This window comes from Mastigoproctus giganteus, chromosome 8, assembly GCF_048544385.1.
Source record: "Mastigoproctus giganteus isolate SK-2022 chromosome 8, ASM4854438v1, whole genome shotgun sequence".
Classification (NCBI taxonomy): domain Eukaryota; kingdom Metazoa; phylum Arthropoda; class Arachnida; order Uropygi; family Thelyphonidae; genus Mastigoproctus; species Mastigoproctus giganteus.
The window spans coordinates 190,117,794-190,138,155 of record NC_143582.1 but is presented as its reverse complement, the minus strand read 5'-3'; the positions used below and the strand labels follow the sequence as shown (position 1 = coordinate 190,138,155).

Sequence of the window (20,362 nt, the reverse complement as noted above, 5' to 3'; positions counted from 1 at the left end):
TCTTGCACTGCTTCTTTTGGAATGAGCAGCAGCCTGGAAAACAAGATGCAGGATATTTCAGAGACTGCTGGGAGTCATTGGGGTACAAGTAAACACATGGGTTGTGTTAGGGTAGCTAAGAATAGGAACAGGTGCATGTATACTTGCTTGTGCACCAATGCTAGGAGTTTGGTAAATAAATTTGATGAATTTGAGGTATTCAAAACATCAAAGGCAGATATTGTTGGGATATCATAGAGGTGGTGTCACGCAGATATAAGGAATGCAGAACTGGAATTTGGGGAGTACAATGTGTACAGAAAGGATAGACAGGGAGGAGGGGTTATGCTATTAGTTAAGAAACACATAAAATCCAAGGAAGTGAAGCCAGTCAATATCGCTGGACAGTGCAGTGTCGAGTCAGTTTGATGTGACATAAGCATTGGGAGATCAAAATTGAACGTCATCATCAGCTATTTTCAATCCACTGCAGGATGAAGGCCGCTCCAGCAACTTTCCAGTTCCTTCTGTTTTGAGCACTGGCTCATTTACTACCCAAAAACTCATGAATTTCATCTATCCATCTCCGCCTTTGTCTTCCAGGTTTTCTTCTAGCTCCTCTTGGATACCATTCTGTTATTTTCTTAGTCCATCTGTCATCATGTCTTCGAGCTATGTGTCCTGCCCAAGACCATTTTAGTTCTTTAGTTTTGATAAGAATGTCCTTTACTTGAGTTTGCTGCCTAATCCTTATCTAACAGTCTGATTCCCAATATGATTCGTTCCATTCTTTGCTGTGTAATTCTCAGCTTCTCTTCCATTCTTTTGGTGATTGCCCAAGTTTCACTTCCATAAGTCATGGTGGGGAGTATACATTGGTTCATTATTTTACGTTTCAGACAAACTGGGATATTGCTCTTCAGTATGTGACTATATTTCCTGAATGCTATCCATCCAAAATTTATTCTTCTCTTGATTTCCAGCCATTTATCATTATTACAGCTAATAACTTGTCCCAGATAAGTATATGACTCCACCTTTTCAATTACTGCTCTTTCAATCATTATTTCCCTTTCTGTGGCATACTTGTTCATCATTACTTTTGTTTTAGCCATATTCATCTTTAGTCCAAAATCCTTACTAACTATGCATAACTGATTAAGATTTTCCTAATTCTTTGGGATCATGGCTTATGACCACAATATCATCTGCAAATCGTAAATGGTTTAGGTACTCTCCATTCACACTGACTCCTTTCTGCGACCAGTATAATCTTCTGAAAGCTTCCTCAAGGGCAGCAGTAAACAGCTTCGGAGATATTGTGTCTCCTTGTCGAACTCCTTTCTCGATTTTAAATTTCCTACTGTCTTTGTCTAGTCTAATAAAGGAGGTAGCACTCTCATATATTTTGTTCAAAATCATAATATGTGGGGTATCGATGCCTTGTCTTTCCAGTGCCCGAAACTTTGCCTTATGCTGAATGGAGTCAAATGCCTTTTCATAATCCACAAATGCCAGGCATAACGGTGTTTTATATTCCTTTGCTTTCTCCATTAGCTGTGATATTACATGAAGGTGATCCATAGTTGAGAATCCTGTCCTAAAGACAGCTTGCTCTTTCGATTGATTCTCATCAAGTATTCTTTCTAATCTGTTAGTAATGACCCTTGTGAACAACTTGTAGATGTGGGATAACAAGCTAATTGGTCTATAATTTCCAATTTCTGATTTATCTCCTTTCTCATGCAGCAAAACTATGATTACATTATTCCACTGCTTAGGCGTCACACCTTTTCTAATGCACTTTGTGAAGAGCCTTGCCAGTTTTTGTGTTATGTCTCTTCCTCCCAATTTTAACAACTCTACAGTAACTTCATCTTCCCCCGGGGCTTTCTGATTCTTCATTTTCTTCAATGTATGTTCTACCTCATCAGGAAGAATATCGGGTGTGTCGTATGTGTTGCAACTTTGCAATCCATCTTCCCCACTGCTGGCATCATTCCCCTGCTCCTTGTATAATTCTCTATAGTAGTCTTCTGCTATTTGAATTATGCCTTCTCTGCTGTTTATAAGTACACCATCACTATTCTTCAGTTTCAGTATCATTTGACTTTCTGCTCTTTATTACTGCTGATTTAAATCCTTTGCTTTCCCTTAATGCTTGTTCTACTTTTCTTGTGTTAAATCTTCTTATGTCCTCTCTGAGTCTCTTTCTAATGGCTTTGCATAACTCAGTATACTCAATTTTCTCCCTGTCAGTGTTTTTCTTACTTTTCATTTGTCGTCTTCAGTTCATCATGACAAGTGTTTCTTGACTAATTTTTTCTTATTTGGATTTTTTTCCCTATAGGTTTCTTGGACTTTATCACTTTCAAAAAGTTGTAATATTCCTCGTCGATATCTTGGTGCTGAGAAGTCTGCAGAAGCTCAAACATGTTCTTAAGTTCCAGTACATACTGCTTTTTATCCTCCTCTGTTATCTCAAAGACCTTTGTATTATTTACTCGAGTCAGTTTTTTCCTTTCCTTTCCTACATCTATATCAAGTGTACATCTTACCATTCTGTGATCACGTCCAACATTTACCTTATTCAGGACGGTAACGTCATTCACAATATATCTTCTGTTAGTGAGGATGAAGTCGATTTCATTAGTTGTTAATCCATTTGGACTCTTCCATCTACACTTTCTGTTCACCCTTTTCTTGAAAAAAGTGTTCATACTGACAGCCCTTGAGATTCTGCAAATTCCACAAGTTTTTCACCTATTTCATTTCTTTCCAATTCCAAAATTTCCTATAGTTCCCCTTTCTGCGCTGTTTTGCCTTTTTCCAACCTTAGCATTGAAGTCTCCAATAATAATAATGTAGTGGGTTTTCTGCTCATCTAGAAGACTCTCAATTTCGGTGTACATTTCTTCAACCTCTTCATCATCATGGCTCAACATCATTTCTTCTTCTTGTTTCAGCCAAACCGATGATATTCCAATTTACATTTTCTAATTCCATTTCCAGCTCTAATATCCTGTCTTCACAGATGAGTGATCTTACATTATAACTGGCCAAGTTCAGTTTCCGTGCCTGTCAGCCTGGTCATACCCAGAGATTCTTAGCACCCTCTGCTTCCACTCTGATCCTCTCGCTGCCGTAAGAGGGAGAGTGAAAGCTGCTGGGGACTGAGGGCCATTTGTTTCATCGTGCTGTCATATGCTGAAGGGTTTGGTCTTTTCCTCTTCACGCTGATTTCCACTGGGTAAAGCACCTGCCCGGATTGCCGGGCAGGTACTTTACCCACTCAGCTAGCCCCTAACTGGACTTCTCCTAAATCTTCTGTAATAGTGAGATACTGGCTCCATCAGTGTTTTAGGCTGAGTGCCTGATAACACACAGGATACCTGTTCCCCTCTAAGCCCCTAGTAGGAGTAGGAGTGTGCTATAGGCCTAATGACTCTGATGAGTATAATAAGAAACTGTACAGGGAAATAGAGAGGGCCAGTAAATCAGAAAATCTTATAATGGGGGATTTTAATTTCCCAGATATTGACTGGAATTTGTGGGTTGGTCACTCACACACTAGCAAGGCTTTTGTGGATTTATTGGATGATTGTTTTCTACATCAGCATGTTCGAGAGGCAATTAGGTGGAGTAATACTTTTGATCTGATTATCAGTAGTGATTCTTCATGCATTAAAAATCTGCAGATAAAGGAAACACTAGGTGGCAGTGATCACAGTGTGCTGAAGTGGGATTTACTCAAAGAGGTAACTACCATCAGGGGTAAAGGGAAGGGTGTTTGCTTTCGTAAAGGCAACTACGATGGTCTGAGACAGTATTTAAATTCTATACAGTGGGACCAACTGATGATGTTACCAACAGCAAATTCAAAATGGGAAGCATTCAAAGAACTTATCTTGGAAGCTACTAGGCTTTACATACCAACTAAGAAATATTGTTCAAGGTTTAGGCCTAAATGGATGTCAGATGAACTAATGAGACTTATGGCAAAGAAGAAAAGTGCATGGGATACATATAAATTTAATGGGTGACATGGAAGCCTATGATAGATATAAGCTGGTCTGTAACCAAGTCACAAAGGAGGTTAGGCAGGCAAAGGCATATTATGAGAAATCCTTGGCAAAGGATGCAAAGAAAAACAGAAAAGAGTTCTTTACCTATGTAAACTCTAGAAGGAAAGGGATGAATCAGATTGGTCCACTGGATATTGATGGTTCAACAGTTGAGGATCCTGCTCAGGTGGCTAACAAACTAAGCAAGTATTTTCTATCTACATTCACACATGAGGAGTTATTCAGGAAGGGGAATGCCAGAGGTGAAGTAAACTCTGGCAGTGAGCTAGATGATTTTGTAATAACTGAGAGGAAAGTGGAGGAGAAATTGTTGAGGATAAACATAAAAAATGCACCTGGGGTGCATTTTTTTATGTTTTTCCAACAAATTTTCAAAATTACATTCGTGTACAAATTGTCACATAGCCTTTAAATAATTTCTCCCCTTTTGTATGTCTTCAGGGTTCTCTTTCCATTGTGAAAGGATTAACTGGAACTGTTAATCCTTTCACAATGGAAAGAATACATACTCGACCACAAGGGCGATAGTCACGTGGTTAGTGACGGACATGGGGGAGAACAGTGACTAATCTTATAGGAGTCAGTCTTTTCAGTAACAAGTGAATCTTGTTCTGATTTGGCTAAATTCAAACAATAAAAGTTTCTGCATCTGGCTCTCCTCACATTTCCTGGCGCAGTGCACAGCGTACATTTGCTGTTTTCGCCGCCTTATTATCGGTGGTGCATTGCATGAACAAGCTGAGCCTCGCAGGCAATGCAATATGTGCATATTATTTTTGCATCTTAATTGATTAATCCTGTGTGTACAATGGCAAAAAGTGTTTCGTCAATAAGAGGTAAAAGAAAATTGGTAGATGATGACAACCATATTTACGTTTTTTCAAAGAGAACTCTAGATTAAAAACATGGAATCTGAGTTTGTGAAAAACGTTCCACCTGCAAAGGGCGTGTTTGGACAGAGGGTGTGGAAGGCCCAGTTGTGCAAGTCGTAACTAAACATAACCATGCAACTCAAGCTGCAAGGTCGGAAGCATTGCAATTGATTGGTCAAATACAGCAACATGCAATAACCACGAAAGAACAGCCACAGAAAATTGTTGCATCAGTAATTGCAGTGGCTCATGCCAATGTCACGGCATTACTTCCTAAAAAAGATTCACTTAAACGAACCATTTGTCATGTTCGATGCAACAATGGTACTCCTGCTTTACCAACCAATCTCCAGACCTAGTAATTCCACAAAACTATCAAGAAATTATCATCGATGGCAAGGTACAACAGTTTTTGATGTATGATTCTCAGGACGAACTGCATGCTTATTTTTCCCACTAGTAAAAATCTTCAGTTATTGGCGCGTAGCCAGGAGTGGTTTTCTGATGGAACTTTTAGCACAGTACCCACGCATTTCCAGCAGCTTTATGCAATTCATGTGGTTCAATTTAATGCAGTTATTCCAGTGGAATAACTGTAGAAGTTTCGCACTTCTGCCAAACAAAACTCGTGCCATATACGTCAAGTTTCTTCAAGAAGTTAAAAATCTAAAACTGGGTCTCCAACCCCAGCGACTTATTACAGATTTCGAACACAGTGCCATGCAAGCCTTCCAACAAGAATTTCCTGATATTGTAAATACTGGTTGTTTTTTGAATCTTTCCCAAAGCGTTTGGTGAAAGGTACAGAATAAAGGTTTAAAAGCCCGATACGAACAAGACCACAAATTTGCTCGTTGGATCCGAATGATTCCGACATTGGCATTTATTCCTCCTGCTAATGTTATTCAAGCATTTGAAGATTTATTTGAAGCTGATGACTTCTCCACTGAAGCTATGGTGATTGCAAACTACTTTGAAGATACATATATTGGAAGAAGACAGCGGTGTGGCCGACAATTACCCATTTTTGCATTCGAATTGTAGAACGTTTACACATGAACACTGAACAATCAGCAACATACCAAAGGCGTCGAGGGGTGGCACAGGGGATTTCAGGTAACTTGTGCTATTTTATTGTCAAATATTTACTGATTCATTGATTCTCTAAAGAAACAACAAGGGCTACACAATTTCAAAATTACACAACTAATTGTCGGTAATTCAGGCAATCAAACAAACAAGGTATGCTGCAATTTCTGCTAGATTCAAAAGAATAGTCCAAGATTTTCAAAATCGAAATGTCATTGATTACCTTAGAGGCATTGCATACAGCTTTGAGTTTTAAACATAATAATGTGCATTTATTCTATTAAAACAAAATAAATTAGAATTATTAAAAAATTATGTGTATCATTTACATTTCTGTAGCCTACTCAATATCTACAGGAGGCAAAATGTGGGAGGCGAAATGGAGGGGCCACTTTTTCAGATCCCGGGTGGATTGGATCTATCCAGTTATATTAAAGGAGGCAGCAAAGGAAGTAAGCAAAACCCTTAGCCATAATTATGAGAGCTTCTTTGGACTCAGCGGAGGTACCCATAGACTGGAGATGTGCAAATGTAACTCCAATTCACAAAGGAGGATCAAAGGCTGACACAAGTAATTATAGACCTGTGAGTTTAACTTCTGTTCCAGGAAAATTAATGGAGGCACTGGTTAAAGAAGCACTGCAGGATCATCTAGACAAGACTTCAGTTATAGCTCAGACACAGCATGGTTTTGTTAAGGGAAAGTCTTGCTTGACAAATTTGATTGGATACTATGATGCAGTCACAAAAGAACTGGATGCAGGGAATAACTTTGATATTATATATTTGGATCTTAGAAAGGCTTTTGATACTGTTGCACATGGAAGACTGCTCCACAAATTGGAGCAGTGTGGCATTGGAGGCAAATTGCTACTATGGATAAAGGGATGGTTGAGGGGGGAGAAGACAGAGAGTGGTAATCAATGGACACTGCTCATCGTGGACTAATGTTATTAGTGGAGTCCCTCAGGGTTCAGTGTTGGGTCCATTATTATTGTTTTCTGTATTTATAAATGATATTGATGATGGTATAACAAGCTTAATGTCCAAGTTTGCAGACAATACAAAGGTTGGCAGGGTTGTTAAGGACACTACTGATGTTATGCTGATGCAACAGGATCTGGAAAGGTTGAGCAGATGGGCTGAGAGGTGGCAAATGAAGTTTAACATTGACAAATGTAAAGTACTACATATGGGAAACAGCAACCCCAGACGAATGTACCAACTCTGTGGTACTACACTGACAGTGGTAGAGAATGAAAAGGACCTGGGGGCAATTGTGCAGGCAGATATGAAGTTTTCTGAGCAGTGCAGACGGGCTGCAAGAGTAGCTCATGGTGTCTTGTCAATGATATACAGGAATTTTTCTAGCAGGGATAAGGAGGTGATTATTCCCTTATATAAGGCAATGGTCAGGCCAACCTTGAGTACTGTATACAGGTCTGGAGGCCTCATTTCAAGAAGGATGTAGAGCTGCTGGAATGAGTACAGAGAAGGGCAACAAGATTAGAGAATGGAACAAAAGGTTGCTCTTACGAAGAAAGTCTTAAGTTTTGCAAATTACAGTGTCTGGAGACTAGGCACCGGCAAGGTGATCTGATAGAGGTGTATAAAGCCTTGAATGGTTTGAGCATGCTCAATGCTGATGGGATTCTTCCTCATGCTCAGAATAATCACCTGAGAAGGCATAAATTCAGATTGAGGAAAGACATATGTAGGATAGATGTCTGGAAATTTGCCTTAGCCAGCGGGTAGTTGGTTGGTGGAACAGACTTCCATCCCTTGTTGTGGAAGTTGATAGCCCAAATAAATTTAAAGCTCACCTGGACCAGGTATTTCGAATGAACGAAGGGGGTGAAATGGAAGTGTTTTTTTTTTTTGGCTGATGCTGCATAAGCTTGCTTTCTTGCATCATATGCCTCTACTAATGCTATGGTTGCAAGCGTCCTAGGCCGGCTCCGAAAGGCTAACGTACCTGCAAACCTGTACAAATGCATAAATTCATATCTCTCAAATAGCTTTGTCACTGTCCAAGCTCCATATTTCTCCATTACAAGACAAGTTTTCAGAAGCTGCCCACAGGGCTCAATTCTGGATCCCTTCCTTTGGAACATAGTTCTCGATGGCTTTCTTAACCTAGATCTTGGTAATGTCATATCTCAGGCCTACGTGGATGATCTGATCCTGATGCTGGCTGAAGACACCAGGGCCAAATTGGAAATCTCGCTAACCGTGCAATAGACATCCTACAGGACTGGACTGTTAACAACAATCTCCGTATATCACTGACCAAAACAAACTCAATACTGCTAAAAGGGACCCTGGATATAAGGAGACCAACCCCAAATCCAGATTCAAGGAACTACTATAAAGCTGACCATGGAATTAAAGCATCTTGGCATTGTGTTGGATAAAAACCTGTCATGTACACTGCACCTGACCTATATCCAGAGGAAAATCAGGAATTACTATTCGATGTTTGCTAGAGTCTCCCGCAAAGACTGGAGCTTGCATAGGAGGGCCCTCGGGCTCTTCTATAAAGCAGTCTTCTTGCCAGCTATTTCGTATGCTGCTGGTGTATGGTTTCGCAAGGCCACCACAGTGGTAAACAGAAACAAATTGGAAACTACACAGCAATATATACTTCTTACCATTTCGAGAGCTTGCAGCACCATCAGCACCCGCGCACTCCAGGCGCTGTCAGTCCATGCCACTACGAATCCAGGCTGTTCGAACAGCTAAAGCGTGAGTTTGTTATTAGGTAGATATCTCTAATAAAGTGGCTACCCAGCGTATGTGTTGTTGATATTACATTATTATGAACACCCTCCTGGCGAAACAGCGTACATGCATTTGTTCGATGCGATGTCTGTTGTTGAATTACCACATTTGTTGAGAACAGCGTGCTCATTGAGAAAAGGACGGCAATATTCTTCGTGAATGTTAAATTTTCAACAACATTCCGACATATTTTTCTTCATTAGCAGCAGACAAAGTGGCGGTAAATCAAATAAACAATTTCAGATGACAATTTATTCACTGCGTGATGGTACTGGAGGTCTCGTAAGCGTACTTCACACCAAAAGTGTGAAGTACGCTTACGCTTATCTCGTAAGCGTACTTCTTTTTCATCCAATGATTCGAGTGCAATTCTGTATGGTTGAGAGGCTCTACCTTTTATTCGGAGTTCATCCGAAGGAACAGCATTGATTTGATTGTATTTCGAATATCAAATCATCCGCAGCTTTCTGACGTCACAGAAAAAAAGAGCAGAATAATCTGATTTCGAAAGTACGGCACTCTTCTGCCGAAAAACACTTCGACTTTTGCCTTTTTTGTTCGAGCTCTTCCCGAAATTGATAAATTTGTTTAGACAGTCATAAAATGGGGAAACTGCTTTCGAGGAGTAATCGGCAGTCAGGGAACTCATTCAAATGCTGGCTCGACGTTATTCGATTGCCAACCATGTTCTGGCTGGTTGAGTGTGCTCTTGATGTAAAGCAAACAGCGTCGAAATGGTGTGGAAAAAAATATAAAAGTCGTGTCTGAAAGAAACAAGAAAATGAATCCTCCAGGAAATCCAAGAGTGAAAAGCACGTTTTTTTCAAAGTGGGGAATGTCTACTCTTGGGAGACATCTTCTTTGCACCAATCCTCTCGAAGATTATGCCACTTTCTGTAGAAGGGAGACCTCTTATTAACAGGTGGCATTTGTTCTTCTCAGCTCATCTTTAAATCCTTAGAGTTTTAGTGAGAATTTTCAGTTTTTCTCGATATATCTTTTTTGTTGTGCGTGCACTATGTTATCAAAAATATTAGGACACCAATGAATTCACACATTTCTGAAATTCGTTGGCTTTTGAAAATATCAAAGTCATTTTTCACTGCCTTTCTGAGCGATTTTTGAATAAATTGGAGTTAAAAAACAGAGGGTTACCCGAGAACAACCTCATCACAGACTTGTGTATTAGGTACACAATATGCAAGTCCTTGTTCTCCTTTTCTCAGACCGACTACTCAACCACAGAGTGAAAAAACCCCATAAAAGTTCCACGCTTCCTTGATGAGATTCAAACCCGTACCTTTTACATCCGGTGTGTGGTTAGAACATGGTTATTAACATTGTAAATAAATAATCTTTATTGCCTTTAATGCCAGGGGTTTACATATTAAATGGAAGTAAATTAATATACATAGTATACACTGCCCTACCATTAATATCCAGACTCTCTCGTCCATGGATGGGGAAACGAAGATTGCAGAACCTGCTATAAATATGCACACTGGGCTTCGAACAGACAATTGCAAAAGTGGGCATGCAAGATGACACGTTCAACAGAATTGTTCACCTCAACAAATGCTAGACACCGATTCCCCTATATGTGGAGATCATCCACCGTGGAATGCTCCACCAACTTTCAAAGGGCAGAAGTGTCACCTGCCTCGATTTCACAACAGATCCCGCAAATGATTCTAAAATTGAAAAGAAACACCTCTCCACATATCTCCAGCAGGCCTGGCAGACATCAACTAAAGGAAAAATTACCAGCAAATTTATACCCAACATACAAGTGGTTTACCCTAGCTATCCTCCTTGGCTCTCCCCAGGTCTTCTTACCTCCTATCTGCTTACTGGACATGGGGCAATAAGGGATAAACTACAAGGCTTCAGACTCACTGACACCCCTCTGTGCTACTGTGGCCAGTGTGAAACGTGGGGACACTTAATGTACCATTGCTGCCTGTACGAAGATCTTCGCCGCCGACTTATTATGCACATCCACCTATCACTGCAAGACCAGGAACATCTTGTCCTAATCGAAGAGGACATCTACAAAGCATTTACCCAGTTCGCCCAGGACCTCTTCACAAGAAGATAGACATACCCACAGCCACAACTGCAACAATAACTAATCAATTGTGCATCCTGCATCACTGACTGAACCACTGGACTCTGGCAAACCACCAGCAAACCTCTTCCTGCCTACAAATCATCCCCTATCTCACACCTCAACAGAAACAACCCTACGGACTCACACCGTGGACAGGAGTCAACTCCATGCACATGCATAAATCCTGGACGGGACACAATCCCATGAAAGATTTCATATCAACCCTGGATGGGACATCAACCAAAGAACTTCTATCTTAAAATCCTGGACAGGACACCATCCCATGATGATTTCTGCAGCTCGCTATATGCCTCTTGGCGATCTGAGCCAGGTGCCCTTGCCTGGCTCACTTTCACTCCTTTTCCCTGGTGGTGGGGGAGGAGATGGCATCTACTTCTCATCCCTGTGGGGCATGGGCTGCCCGACAGGCCACTCCTGGGGATGCCTTCTCTATTGTCCTCACATTTCTGACTTCCCCCCCCAGCCTTCAGTCTCTCTCCCCCACTCTACCTTCACACAAGCGTACGTCCCACACAGTGGAAATTAGAAATATCCAAATTCAAATCACTCATGACCATTACCATTTCGCCTAGCAAAATTCTAGCGTAATTGTCCCTTTTTATTTATTTATTTATTTTTTTAGGTCCTAGCCACTGAAATCTCAGGAAATTAGTGGCAGGGCCTGCCAGAGTACCATTTAAAATACTGGTGTACCTGGTCTGCCTCCACGGGGCCAAGTGTGGGCAACGGTGGGTCCCAATTGGGATCCAGCGGCTAAATGACCAGATGAACAACGGTACACGACATTACACATGTACAAAATCCATACACTTTTAAACCTCTGGCACTGACAGTGTTCTGTTTCACACCCACAATGTATACTATGCACAGATGGGGGAACCCCTGGTGCTGTTTGACCGTAAACACAATTTACTTTGCACACACACACACACACACACACACACACACACACACACACACACACACACACACACACACACACACACACACACACACACACACACACACAGGTTCTGGTCCATCTATCTTTATTACAAAAAATATACCCTGACAAGGCGATTTTAATGCAAGGGTTGGTGCTCAATCAGTAGACAAATGTATAGGATCAGAAGGCGAACCCGTGGTTAACAATGATGGGAGATGCCTGATAGACTTCTGCATTTTTAATAAACTTAAAATTATAAATACTTTTTTCAGACAAAAATATCCATAAATTCACATGGGAAGCAAGAAACAAAGTCTATAATAGATTATATTATCATTAATGAAAATTTAAATGACAAAATTAGAGACACTAGGGTATTCAGAGGCAGTGAAATTGACAGTGATCACTACCTAGTGAAAGCACTTTCAAAATAAAAAGAAATTATCTTAATAAAAAGAAGAAAATACCAACAAAAACTACTAAGAAATTAAAAATACATTTGTTGGAAGATGAAAGCACTAAATTCCTGTATGAAAGTCAATTGAAAGATAAACTCAAATCAGATGAAAATGATAATGTTGATGAAATCTGGTCAAACATGAAAAAATCAATTCTGGGAGCTGCTGAAGAAAGACTTGGATATAAACCTATAAAAAATAAAAACTGGCTAAGAACTTGGAATGAAGAATTGAAACAAACAATCAATGAGAAAAAAAAAGACCTATAATCTGTTCCTACAAACTAAAGACCTACATTTACACATAAAATATAAAAAGCTTAAAGCAGAAGTCAGAAAACTAACCAGAAGAATCTGACGAGATGACTGGGATAAATTTGTTAAATCTTTAGAACGTGATATCATGGGCCCACAGAGAAGAGGTTTTAAAATTTTTAAGAAATTAGAACTAGACCTAAATGATCAAATAAAAACCAACTCCAATCTCCCAAGCAGAAAGGAAGCAACACTATTCCAAACTATGGTATAACCCAGGCACTAGGAAATTGGAAGATGAATTTGTGGTAACCAAAGATGAAGAAAATATAACAATGGAAGAACTAGATTTAATATTACAAAAATCAAAAAACCAAAAACGCCCAGGCATAGACAATTTGAATGTAAAACTATTTAGTTATGGGGGAACCTTACTGAAAAATGCACTACTAAAATTATTTAACATCATATGACATAAGCAACAGATACCAAAAGATTGGGAACACAGGAATAGTAATCAATTTATACAAAAAAGCTCCAGAAATAACCCTAACAACTACAGAGGGATAACACTGCTATCAACTGCTTCAAAGCTATACTTTAATATACTAAAGAATAAACTTAATAAATACAGTGAACAATTCTTAGAAGAACAATGTGGGTTCAGAAAAGGGAGAAGTGCAATAGATGCCATTTTCTCATTACAACAAATTTTGGAGAAAAGAAGAGAATTCAATCTACCAACATTTCTACTGGTTATTGATTATGAAAAAGTATATGACTATGCCGGGAAAAACTTTGGCAGATTCTACGTGAAGAAAATATCCCAACCCAACTCCGGAAAGTGATGCAAAGCCTATATAAAAACTCAAAAGTCTGCATAAAATATTCTAATGGCCAACTATCAGACCCAATTAACACCAATAAAGGAGTCAAACAAGGATGTGGACTATCACCAAATTTATTTAATATCTACATCAATAAAATTCTTAAAGAATGGAAACAAACAATTAACAACAGAATACAGTTGAACAACAGGAATAAAATCCAAACTATATTATATGCTGATGATCAAGTTATAATTGCAAAACCCGAAAATGAACTACAGATAGCAGCAAATGAACTTAATAAAATAGGTAAAAAGTATGAGATGAGAATCTCAAAAACAATAGAACAAATATCTGACTTCACCTATTTGGGAAATTTAATATCAAATGAAGGGAAAGACATCCACACTAAACCACAAAAATATAATAAAATAAATGGAACGATTAAACGCCACTTCAGAAAACAAATGACAACTGAAACAAAATTACGACTGCACAACATCACTTCATAACCAGCCCTCTTCTACAGCTGTGAGACTTGGGTCATAAATAAGAACGATGCACACAAACTAGAAGCAGCACAAATGAGATTTTTAAGACCATTATTAGGCTTTACAAGACTAGACCACCAAAGAAATTCAAATATCTGTGAGAAATTAAAAGTAGATAACATAGTAAATTACATAAAACGGTATCAGGAAAAATGGATCAGCCACATAGAAAGAATGAACCCAGACCGATCCCAAAATTAGCCTTTAACTACAAACCTACAGGCAAGAGAGATGTTGGTCGACCAAGACAACGATGGCAAGATCAAGACCACCTCCAAGAGCTACAACAGAACAGGTCTTAAAAGACCTAAGCCAGACCAAGTTCATGATGATGATGATAGCCTGACAAGTCACACATTGACATTAGAACACTGAAACTAAAACATGAATAATTTGCACTATTCAATCACTTGAAGGCAAGGTTCCCAATACTGATCTTGAAGGCAAGGTTCCCAATACTGATCTTGAAGGCAAGATTCCCAATTAATACCATATCCTATCTGATGGGAAGATTTAATAATAAAGCATTGTTCCATTAAACTGAACATATGCAGATGCCATCATATTTCACATGTTGCTATGACAACTAAACAGTTGCTGTTTTAGAGAGCCTGTGTTATAACAATAATGTACACAGCTTTATCCGACTGCATGATTTAAAAAAAAAAAAAAAACACATTGGATGAAATTTTAACATGCTCTCACAGTTCAACTTTTGGTTGTTGTAAACAATTATATTCAGTACACCTGTTAGTATAACCTGTCACATTCAAACATTATTCATCATAACGACCCTAACCCACTTTGTTCTTCGCCCCTTTATCTCTGGATGGACCAAGTCATGGTTAGCTGACCTGATGAGAAACTACAATTTGTTTCTGTAAATATAGTAATTCAAGGTTTCACACAAGTACTGTTGTTCTTGTTATTTAGTTTTTAGGAGCATTAGCAACTAAGGCCATATTGCTCTGGGGATATGTGGTGGTCATTCCCTGACCTTTCCGCATCCTCCGTATATGGTGGTCACAGGCTCGAACCCCGGTACAATCAAGAAGTGTGTGCTACGCACTGCTGCTGCTGCTCACCTGGCTATGGAGGCACTCACACAAGTACTGTAAGGTGCAAGTGTAAACTCAGCCATGCCACTAACCCAAATCTTTCCAGTGACTCTCCTAACTAGCAGTTGCCATGAATCCTTACGGTCCTATTTGATAAAATGAATTTAATTTTTACTAAACACATTCTTTTTACCAACTAGGGCAAGCCACCCAAGGAAAATTTTGAGTGGGGTAATGTCCGTAATATCCAAGCATCACTGAAGGTTGAAAAAATTGCTTTGCAGACCTTATACCTGCCTGCGGTATGTCCACCCTTGAATTAGATTATCTTCTTTAATTTGATTGTAATCATGCTCAACTCACACAACAAAAATATAGAACTCATTTAGGAGGACTGCATGTGAGATGTTAGTCTTCACCTAAAAAGCTTAAATTGTTTGCTCCCAGTTTAACATTTCCCCCCCCCCTCTAAATAAGGATTTTTCACATAAGAATTTTAATTTTAATACACTTTACCAGCCTACACACTAACATGCTATCACGCATACAAAGACCAATCAATATAATAATAAACAAAAGTAACCAAAAGTTGCATTCTTTTGTTCTCATCAACTCTTAGCAGTGCACATATCTTAAGTGAACTACTAAGACCTTTTAAAGTACAGTATTCAGATTTGTTCTGAATACTGTACTTCAAGCAGTATTCTGAATCTGCATACTACTTTAAAATTCAAGAACACACAATTTCCTATGAAATTTACATTGTCTCTTTGTTGAAGAATATGATTTAGCAAGAATACAGGTTTACTTGATACTAAGCCTATTCAATAGCAATGATCCACTTAAGTTCTTAAGTGTGTACCATACACTATCCAGGCAACAGCTTTATAAAAACCTAAAAACAAAGCCTCTGCAACAGATGATCAAAGAGTCTGGAGTCATGCTTCTTGCAAAGTTAGTCACCTCGGCATGCAATTCACCAAACTTAGCCAATATAATAGCTGTCCCCAACAGGGAAAATTCAAGAAACCAGCAATTCAAATCCAACCTCTCCAGGCTCAAACAAATGGACAGAATGTTCCCCAATGCATCTCTTCACCTCATAAATCATCACAACATTGATTGCAACAGGTTAATCAACTCTGAAGCCTACAGGAGTCAGATCTCCGATAAAATGAAGAAAAATAATCCAACCCAGTAATTGCAACTGAAAGTCAAATGTCCTGTTCTGCAATTTTTTAAAATTCATAACTGTTCTGCAATTTTTTAAATTCATAACTAAAATTCCTAGCCATTGTTAATATCTATATAAAATCTGCTATGTACATATACTTTTATGTCATTCCATTTGTATTTTACCTGCTCCTAGCCATGTGCTGTGATGTGCTTGCTGTATTTGCAATAAATGAATATTTATTTATTTATTTATTATATACAGGAAAAGGTAGCAAAGCTGTCTGGACATCAAACTGCAGTTGTATTAATCAACGAGAACTCTACTGCAACGAACTTTGATTTGGTAAACCACTAAAATATCTCTGTCATCGTGTAATCTTCACTTGACAAAATCACTCAATATGTTCTACCTGCCATTTAGAATTTTGTAATCTATTGTTTTAATAATTACTAACATAAGCAATAATAATTATTAACATAAGCCATTTTACTTAACATTTATGTACTACTGATTAGTCCATACCAATGATACTTATTTAACATGGCTAGTATATGAAGGCCTAAAATAATATGGAAACATTGCTATAATGAGAATTTCCTTCTTAGGTTCAAAATTCAGACTGGAACACAAAAAAGAACTAGATCTATCATATTAAGAAATTTGAATTTTTTTTAGCTTCCAACAACATTTTATGGAGATATCACTAAACACAATGTTAAAAATTATGTATAAATAGTCTTTTGTAAACAAATACTCACTAAATCATCAATGAAAACAGGTACTGGTTCTCCTTTAAATGTAATCTCTCTGGGATCATCACCATCCATCATTATAATTGCTGTTTCTCCAATGAAATGAATCTTTCGTAATTTATTGTCCACTTTAATTGATGTTAATGGTGGTGGTGGATGATAAACTGTGGGGGAAGTAAAATCAGTATGCTACAAAATTTATCCTAGACCAGTCATATGCAAACTGTGAGTTGTGAAATTTATGCTCAGGTAAATAAAATTAAAGTGATGAAAAAAAAAAATTTAAGAACAAAAAATAATTTTAATATACTTTTATAAAAAACACTTTGCTGCATTATATTGTTCTAACTTGTTGTCATGAGGAAGCTATGTTTCCCCCCCCCACCGACACCAACAGGTTTGGTCACATTGCTCACTTTAGAAATTACATTGTTATCCTATAATTACTATCATTTTTAATTAAATAAAGCACAAGGGAGCAAATGAGTTATTCATTAAAAACTCAAGGCACCATTATTATTACAGCTGTTTCAGATATTGCTCCATTAGTAACTCTGTCAAAACAATGAATAAATCAGTATCAGTGTATCAAATGTAAATGAGTAAAAAAGATAACTCTTGGCTGCATAGAAGAAAAGTTCTGATTGAAAATGTAACAAAAGTTATGTGAATATTAAGTCCCACATGGTAAGCTGTGTGGACTCACTGCAGCAATAAAGTAAAGCAATGGGGTTACATTTCAACATACAGGTAGAAATAGATAAAAAATGCTTTGCTGCATTATATTTTTGCCTACACAGTTTTCCATGACAGCAAAACAGAAAAATATAACACACTGAAGTGTTTTTTTTTTTTTTATGAAAACCTTTCAACAAAGGTTTGATACGAATTTTTCCTTATCCAGCAAGTTGCTAATTACTGCAATAAGTTGCCTTTGTGAGCACTGACAGTTGGAGAATTCTCCCCCTTTTCTCTGTGAGACTTCTCACAGAAAAATCCCGACTTCCCTTAACTTTATGGCCAATATCAATACTAACAGTTTTCACTGTTTTCAATTAGAGTAAGAAATGCCAAAATGAGAATAACGTCACCATATACAGGAAAAGGTAGCAAAGCTGTCTGGATATCAAACTTGGGAGAGTTGGAAAGTCTAAACATAACATATTTTAAATAATAATTTCAATAAATGAGAAACTGGATATCGATATCCACACTTACTAGTTTACTGGTTCAAGGATAACTAATGTGTTATCTGTAAGTGACAAAAAAGTTTATACAGTTAATAATTGTGTAAAGACCAATAAAGAAAACGTGAAAATGAGAACAAATGTGCATAGCTGCCAACTTTAGACTTTCAAAAAAACTGGAGTCAGGCATTTGTAAGCAGGAAGAAAATTGAGGTTTTTGGACCAAACCAGGTGAAAAACAGGAGGTTTCTTGCCAAAAAGCATGAGTGCTTCCCAAAAAACAGGAAATTTCTCAGAAAAAGGAGGAGATATTCTTCAAAGCCCATGCTGCACTAGAAATTAAGTTTCACTGTCAAAATACACATTTTGTGTTAAAATAAAGTTGTGGGATTGTTAAGGAATCCCACATGAAAGCTGATTTCAATTTCACATGGCTTTTTTTTTTTTTTTTTAATTACAAAAGGTAATCACAGTAGGATATACTTTGGACTCACTTTGATTACTGCCACCTGCAGCAATACAAAATGGCCATTTCATAGTCATCACTACCTCTTCTTTCACCATTTGTACAATTTCACTAACAATGACTGTTGTTTTTTTATTGCACAACTTTTTTTTTTTTTTTTTTTTTTGCTATTTCACTACCGGGAAACATATTTCTGAACGTGCTTGCATTTCTTTCTAATTTGCAAATGTCCAACAGTCCAGCATACCTGACAACTAATTCATTAAAGAAAATAAGCAGAAAAAAAAATTTAACATAGTTTTACTTTTTTGTGAAAAGAAAAGACAGATAAAAACCGAATTTTTGCAAAAAGACAGAGAAAATCTTTGTTACCAACTATATTATGACAGTGAGATTGAGAATGGTCAAATCAAGTAAACAAGACAGATTCTACTTTGTAAAGCTGGAGAGTTGGTGGCTTTGAGAGTGGAAGATGAAAATAAAAATTAAATTAATAGCAGTCCATTTGTGGCATTTATCTTTTTATTATCTATTTATCTCTAATGGTCATAACACATGAGTATCATTTAGAATTTTCACACCATCTAGAGTACTTTTTTGATGTTGTTGGTTTTGTACTATTTTATGTATGTCAGAGACAGACTACACTGCATGTTGTGCATGCTGAAAAATGAGAAATCACCTAGATAACATTAATGTTCTTATTTTCAACCACACTGCATAAAGTGTTTATTTACAATATTTCCCCCATCTTACTTCATCTGCTATGCCTTTGAAAGTACATATCAAAAGTGGATTTTTGAATAACTACTTCAAAACATCAATTTGTTTTTATTTTATTTTTTCTGGGTCCATTTAAGATTTTCTTTCTGAAATATATATTACTATGAAATTTTTTATTATGAAAATATTTAACATTGTTACAACAGGAATTCTATGTGATCATTCTAACAAGCTCCTAAAAATAAGATTTATTAATGCAGTACTGGTTAAAATAAAGTTTTAGTGTTATACACAGCTAAGAAGAATATATATATTTTTTATTAACTAATAATAAATTGGCATATTATAGTTTTCTCCATTACTGAACTTAAAAAAAAAACAGAGAAACACTATATTATTAGCACTCTATTACTCTTTGTCATTTCTTCATTACAACTAATATAAATTTTTTTAATATATGCTTGAAATTTAATTTCAGTATGCTTTTAAATTTGAAGTTAAAATTGATGAGATTTCATTGTTACCAATATACAGCCACTGCCCGACCTACGTAAGAGTTGCGTTCCACGAACTCTACGTAAGTTGAATTTTATATAAGTCGGAATTTCCCTAAATGCTTATGCAGCACTTGCAACTATGTGCTCTGAATTTGATTGAAGCAAAAAAGAAATGTTCAACAGACATGTAAATAGAATTATTTATTCAATTCTTTTATCTCATGTGCACGAAAAATTACAAAAGTGTGGAATTACAGAAATTTTACCTTAATGTTGTGGAAACCAGAGTGATGCTTGAAACTATTAAACTACCTGTTGCTTGCCACAAACTGGATTGGGGTTCGCCATACTTATCCTTAATATCTTCATAAATACTTCTTGCTTTTGCTTCAATGGCCATTAGACTCAGGGGCACTCACTTCTGAATCTGATTTTCCGACATTATTAATAGCTTTTCCAACTTTGATATAGCACCTTAACGCTGTTTTGTGATCACTGTTGATCTTAAATGCACTGATCCTTTAACATGTGCTTTTATATGTGCACTGTC

General features: G+C 37.4%; 1 protein-coding gene across 1 annotated transcript in view; it reads right to left on the bottom strand.

The window, feature by feature from the left end:
* LOC150082099 (uncharacterized) overlaps nucleotides 1-20,362 on the bottom strand; it is a 365,646-nt gene that overhangs the window by 128,358 nt on the left and 216,926 nt on the right. The window contains exon 11 of the mRNA XM_090379102.1: nucleotides 16,946-17,103. Coding sequence (XP_090235228.1) covers nucleotides 16,946-17,103 — 158 coding nt within the window. The remainder of the gene's footprint in view (nucleotides 1-16,945; nucleotides 17,104-20,362) is intronic.